General features: G+C 46.8%; 1 protein-coding gene across 1 annotated transcript; it reads right to left on the reverse strand.

Moving 5' to 3' along the window:
* Window positions 1-288: 288 nt before the first annotated feature.
* MEAF6 (MYST/Esa1-associated factor 6) lies at window positions 289-6,344 on the reverse strand. Its single transcript, XM_009879872.1, has 7 exons — window positions 6,340-6,344; window positions 6,215-6,302; window positions 5,675-5,720; window positions 4,826-5,018; window positions 1,601-1,630; window positions 787-820; window positions 289-297 (listed from the first exon to the last, which is right to left on the reverse strand). The coding sequence occupies exons 1-7, from the start codon at window positions 6,342-6,344 to the stop codon at window positions 289-291; spliced, it is 405 nt and encodes a 134-aa protein (XP_009878174.1).
* Window positions 6,345-6,402: the final 58 nt, after the last annotated feature.

A 6,402-nucleotide genomic window follows, 5' to 3' on the forward strand; every position in this document is an offset into this window, starting at 1 on the left:
TTTAGGAAGTTCCCGACTGAGGTGGAAGCACAGAATAGTCAGGAATTCAGGACTACGACTACTACTACTACTACTACACCTTAGTCTTCCTGCAACTCAGGTGATTTAAAAATGATGCAAAGTACATGGTCCAAGATTTTCTCCCCCATGTAAGTTCTTTCGAGTGAGCCACTCCCATCTGCAGACACTTGGCCAGAGAGCTGCCATCGCGCTCATTCAGTCGACTGGCATTTTTCTCAGTGGGGATTCATGTAGACCTAAATCCCAGAAGCATCAGCACTGATGAGTCTAGTAGTCCTGCAGAGAAAGGAAAGGACAGGCACATTAACGACTTTCTACTTCCAATTCTGCTTGCAGAGCGGGGATTCTCAGTCTTCTCTCATTTCTACATGCCACTAGTTGCAGGCAAAACAGAAAAGAGATTTTTTTTTTCTTGTAGCTAACCATTCAAAAGAAAGGACCCTTTAAAACCTTAGTTCAAGAACACATCAACCAAAACCAGATGCTTTTAATGTTCCAGATCATGACAAGATAACAGGACGCAAACCAGCTTTTTCCATAAGGAGTGCACAGGACTTAACTGCGACCTAGCTTCATAACAAGCCTACCTGGGCTTAATTATTGTTAAATCCACAGGACAATGCTTATTTCATACCATGATATTCCTCAACTGTGAAAATAAGATCTTAAACTACAGCAGAGGGAGGCTTGGTGAGATTAGGAGTCAGTCAGCCACTCAAGTCTACAGATGAGCAATGAAAACAATGACAGAGCACTGATACTTACGGCTCTTGGCTTTTTGTTTAACTTGAGATCAATCCTGTGGTTGGAAAGATAAGAGAAATGTCCATTTCAATACATTAAACCAAGACTAGAGTTCAAAGAACCAGCTACTGCATATGGCACAGGCTACAACAAAGACTATTTGGTTAATGCAATCCACATTCTCAATTCGGCTGAGCCAAATCACTGTCCCAGTGTTACTGGGCAAGAGAGCAGCAAAGAGACGGAGAGTGGATTCTTTATTATTCCGTCCGCTCAAAAAAAGAGTTAATAAAGGTTCATAATAAGAATCACAGGGCAGTTATGCAGCATAAAGAAATCAGGTTAAATATGCATGCTCTACGTTAATTTGTTAGACGTGTAACTATGCCACAGGTAATTATTCAGACATAGTGGTAACGGTTATTTACTTGGAAGAGAGATAGGAGTTTAAGATGACAGGGATTATATGAGTCAAAGGTACTGAGTTCATTACGTTTTTCCAGAAGGAAATATCCAAGTCTACACTAATCTTCTTAAGAAGCAAAGCCAGAAGAATCAGTTTTTAAACTAAGTTTTTAAGTTAAAAAGTTTATCATCTATTTAAAAATGAAATAGAAAGGTAAAGAAGAGTGAAGTTAATTTAATTTTGCTGAAGTTATTAAATAAAATGTTACCTCCATCACGCTTTTCTGTTTTTAAAAAAAACTTCCCAGCCTAACCTAATATACATACCTACAATTAAACAGATAAACTATGGGTTAGAAAGGTCTCAAAAGGCACATTGGTGTCTACACACTAACAACACAGCACAAGTACTAATTCAAGTCAAACTTACTCAAAGTCATAATCAAACATGCCAGACGGGCTGAGGGGCAGCATTTGAAAGGAAGAAAGCAATAGAAATTAATATACTAATGAATTAAATAAATTAGTTGATTAGCCACCCTAGCTAGATTACTAAAAAATAAAATAAAATAAAATAAATAATAAAGCCAGTGTTCAAATGCCATAAAGTTCTTAAGACATCTTAACCAGAACCGGGCACAAACAGCACTCCAGATTTGGCAATCCAGAGTCCCCCTCCCCAACTGGATTTCTGGGAAGAAGAGGTGTTAGAACAGAGGCAGAGGGGGTTTATGGAGGGAATTTTAGGCGCTGAGAAAGGCAGCTATCAGACACTCGCGAGGGCAGACCAGCTCGCAGGCAAGAGGAAAACTGATGTGCTTGCAAACCCAAAGGAGCGGGAGGTCGGCCAGCAGCGGGCTCGTCGGGATTACGGGGCAAAGCAAAGCTCGGTCAGAGGCGGAGAGGCGGAGACGACACAGAACTAAGTGGCCAACTCTGCATTCGAATATCCCCATACCGCACACGCATCCACACGCCCTCGCACTCGCTTCCTTTAGAAGAGCGAAAAAGAGAACACGGTCATTCGGCCAGAGCTAATTACAGCCTGGTGACATTCCCCCCCTCGCCTCAGCGCGCACACGGATCCTGCAGCACCGTCTCCAGACACAGCTCTGCCCCAAAGCTAACCACTGTGTGTCTTGGAAAGGACTTATCACCAAATCAGCTGTAACTCAGTAGCTTTTCAGCACTGAATTTCTAAGAGGAAACGGCATTGTTTTCTCCTGAAATACTTCTTAGCCATGAAAATTGCTGAGCGCAGAGAACACAATCATCTTGGCCTTCCTGTGGTCGCAGAGGGAACAGAGGATGACTTCAATAAAGACACTGTAACTTCCATCCGATTCCCTAGTTTTAACTGTTTTGAACTTAAACTGCCCATTCACACCAGTTCTGCCCAGTCTGAATCCAACCTTCCACCCCGCTCTTGGTGGCGTATTGAGTAGGAAATCCAGTGGAGTCAGCACACCCTGAGGGTGCCTGTTCCCAACGCCTCCCAGTTCTGCAGGAACAGGTAAGCAGAGCTCATACATGTGCTGGCAAACGGGAGAGCTTCTGATCAAAAAGAAATGCCGTTATTTCTTTTTATTTTTCTCTTTTTTTTTTTTTCATTCCATGGCACTCAAGAAACAGACAGGCAGGTCTCTCCTAAAGAGCACTCTGGGCTGCGACACATTTTAAAGCACTTAGCTATGCTTTTGGTAAGCTGGGACTGGTTCGTTGTTTGGTTTTTTTAACCTAGATATACTTGAAAATTGTTTGATCTTTTCTGCCAAAACTCAGGGGACAGTCAGTAACAGCAATCACAATTTTAACGGAGTTTTTATTACAGACAAACTTAATTATCACCTTCTTTTAACTATCTATCTGGCCACGCTAAGTATTACAAAATAGTCAATTACTAACTGCAAAAGCCCTTCCGTAACATAGACGTGTCTGCTGTGTCTCTGAGGATGACAAGAACTGCCGTACCGGGTCAGACCAGGGCTCCTCGTGTCCAATATTCTGTCCCCGGCAGCAGCCAGCACCAGCTGCTCCAGCGGGAGGAACGCAGAAGAAACCCCAACACCACAACCTGTCGGTAGGGCTGTTTCTTCTAATTCCTGTCACTAAAGTTCGGGTTGTGTAACGGAACAAAAGAATGTACGTTATTTACAGCATCTGCACTGCACCCCACCGCGCCTGCAGCAGGCCGGTCTGCTGTCCAGGTAAGTGCTTTGTAGAATAGCTTATAATTTGTTTGAAATAGCAATTTTCTTAAGCTGTACTTCAGTTTTACAGATTGTTTCTCTGAACTTGTTTACAGATGTAGTGTCTTTCCAAGTGCCTACAGGCAAAAAAAAAGAGTTTTGAACTGCTCTGGACTCCCAGCTCACGAGGAACCACCGGGACATCCAGCACTCTAAACGTTTGCCCCATTAGCACTGCTGTAGGAAGAAAATTCTGATCTAAGAATTAAAGACACACTAATGACTCAAAACCTAATGAAGGAGAAAAAGTAGTTAAGCATTTTTCAAGCACTATACCTACCTCTGGATCTCCCAAACCAACCTTGCCCCAGCAACCTTTGTAAATTTTTACCACTGTTCTTTAAAACATTTCTAAAACATTTTCTAATTGTATGAGAAGGCCCCCCAGAGAGGAAAGCCCATCCATACACAAAGCCAACAAGCTCAAAACTAGCAGGAACATTTGATATTTTAAAAGCTCCTTTACTTCTAATATTCGTTAAGTACCAGTTCCAGCAATCACTTCAGGAGAGGCGCAGTTCTCCAGTAAATGTCTCCTCTTCCCAAAAGCATGGATTTCCACGTTTCTCTCTCCTTAGGGCCTGACTCCGCAGTGCACTATCATACTCGGTAGAAATCCTTGGGCTACCTCTGCTGAGGGGCTCCGAGACACGGTTAAGCAGCAGGTTATGTGGCCCATGGAGAGCAGCACCGTAAGGCAGGAGCTTATTTCAGATTTCTGAGCTGTCAGCCCACCGTGCTGCATCCCACCTCCGGGGCACACCTTAAGGGGCAGAACCGGTCATCGAAATGTTCAGGAAAGCTTTGTTTCACATGAATTTCAGGTCAGTTTAATAACAAACACTTTGAGGTGAACATGACAAAGCAAGTCTTCTATGCCATAATCAAAAGAGACTCAGATCGGGACACTGAAAACTGAAAGGGAATGGAAATCTTAGTGAAGAGCATCCACAAAACATCCCAAGTTGCTTTTTCACCCTTCTGTTCCAAAGAAAGCACTGACATCCCTATCTTACGTGATTCTGCAGAAACCAAGAAGCAAGCACAGGAGCCAGGACTGCAGTTCTCCTCTACTGGAAGGAAGACGGCTTTATTCTCCCGGCAGACAGGAGAGTTGAAAAGGCCAGGTGAAAAGCACAGCTGTACCACAGCTGGAGTCAGCACCCTGTGCTCACTGCTCGTTTAACTTCTCCAGCGTGTTTCCCCTCCCTGACACCACGGGGGCAATGGGGTCCTGACGAACGCTACAGGATGCATGCAACTAAAAACCAGGCAAATCACCAAAACAAATGACCCGAGCTGCTCGTTACTCTAACAAGTTACTAATTCCTTTCACATAATACAGTAAATTCAGCAACAGCTAACCATTCAGAAGGCATGGCGAGAAGGCTGCTGGTACCACTAACCTGTGTCGATTTTTGTTCTTCCGTTTTTTGTGGCTGCTGTGGTGGCTCCCAGAAGAAGTAGAGGAAGCAGCTTTCTGGGGTTTCACCCCCTGCACAGACCCATCCAGCTCTTCAGCATCCTCCTGGTTGGGCTCATTCTCCTGGTTGTGAAAGTCTGGAGAAGTGTCACTTTCTGTGCCACTGCCTGGCTCCCCTAGAGCATGACAAACACAGACGAGCGCGGTGGTTACCTCCCCGCCACCCACAGCCCAGGCTGCCCTGGCAAAGCAACCCCAGCAACAGCACACGGGGCAGCAGAGACACGCTGAGCCTCATGGCACCAGGAGGTAACGACAGAACCTGAAAAATATTTCCAAGGGACAGCAAGCTACCTGCTCAGCAACGGAAGCACACTAGAATTGCGTCTGATTCGGTACTGAGTACAGAAACGTTTTTAAAAATCCTGAATGTCAGTGGCTCCTCCCCACGTCACTTGCAACTGGACTGACAGACGCACAAACAGAAACGCGTTGCTTCAGCCCTTCTAGCTTCTTTCTCCTAAGAGCACCAAATCTATTTAAATAAGTTTTATGCACAATAAACCCTTGCTGAGCATAAAAGTTTACTCAAGAAAGGAAGATCAACTTTAATTCTGTTTCTCACAGTGCCGCTTTGCTGACTTGTGCCGCTAGAGGTTGTGCAGGGAGCGCTCCGGAGCCGGCGGGAGAGGACCAGCCGCAGGTCCCTGGACGGGGAGCGCTGCGGGGGAGCAGCGAGTACGGCACAGGTCCAGACAACTGGAGACAGGGCTGAACTGTGGGAGAAGTGTAGCTCTTTCCAAATGCTGAGAGAAACGAAGAAGTGACTTACGCTTCTCAATGAGCTGGTCCTGAACTCCAGCTAATGCACTGACCGCCTAGAAAACCAAAAGGGGCGTCAACGAAAGCAGTACGTCACCACTTTTCAAACATTCAACACCACAGAGATCACCTCACAGAGATCACAGAGAAAGATGCATCAAGAGCTTACGGCCAAGCACCGGCACGGCACTGCAGAGGGGGGTTAGGAGCAAAAAGAAAAAGACAGGGATGGCAGTGACAAGAGCGTGACACGGGTGGCTCTTGCCTGTGTTTCCCTTCCGTCTCTCGGGGCACTGTGAAAAGGGTTTGTGACAGAGGCTGTGATGGGGGTGAAGATGCTCGGGTCAGGGGAGACAAGGCAGGTACAGTGGCTGAAATGGAAAACTGGTCCTGCGGCAGCCCGGAGGACCACCATGGGACCAGCTGCACCGAGGGGCACCACGGGCAGGCGATGGGGACAGGGATGAGGCCAGAGACCGGGATGGGGACAGGGACAGGGACGGGGACAGGGATGTCTGCTGGGTCCCGCGGGGCCCGGCCCAGCACTCACCGCTGCCGAGGTGACCGAGGACTTGCTGAAGAGCCTCTCGGCCTCCTTGAACTTGCGGTTCCTCCGGTCGTTTTTGCTGTTGGAGTTCCTGGAACAGAGACAGACAGACAGACCGACCGACCGACGGCATCGCGGGGGCCCGGCGGCGCGGCGGGGGCCGGGCGGGGCCGGGGGGCGGGGGGCGCCCT

Source organism: Charadrius vociferus, unplaced genomic scaffold (genome assembly GCF_000708025.1).
Source record: "Charadrius vociferus isolate BGI_N301 unplaced genomic scaffold, ASM70802v2 scaffold562, whole genome shotgun sequence".
NCBI lineage: Eukaryota > Metazoa > Chordata > Aves > Charadriiformes > Charadriidae > Charadrius > Charadrius vociferus.

Coding starts and splice junctions, on each gene's coding strand:
- MEAF6 (XM_009879872.1), bottom strand. Junction 5,019..5,674: donor GGACCAGCTCATTGAGAAGC/GTAAGTCACTTC, acceptor GTCATGCTCTAG/GGGAGCCAGGCAGTGGCACA. Junction 1,631..4,825: donor AAGAACAAAAATCGACACAG/GTTAGTGGTACC, acceptor GCTGCCCCTCAG/CCCGTCTGGCATGTTTGATT.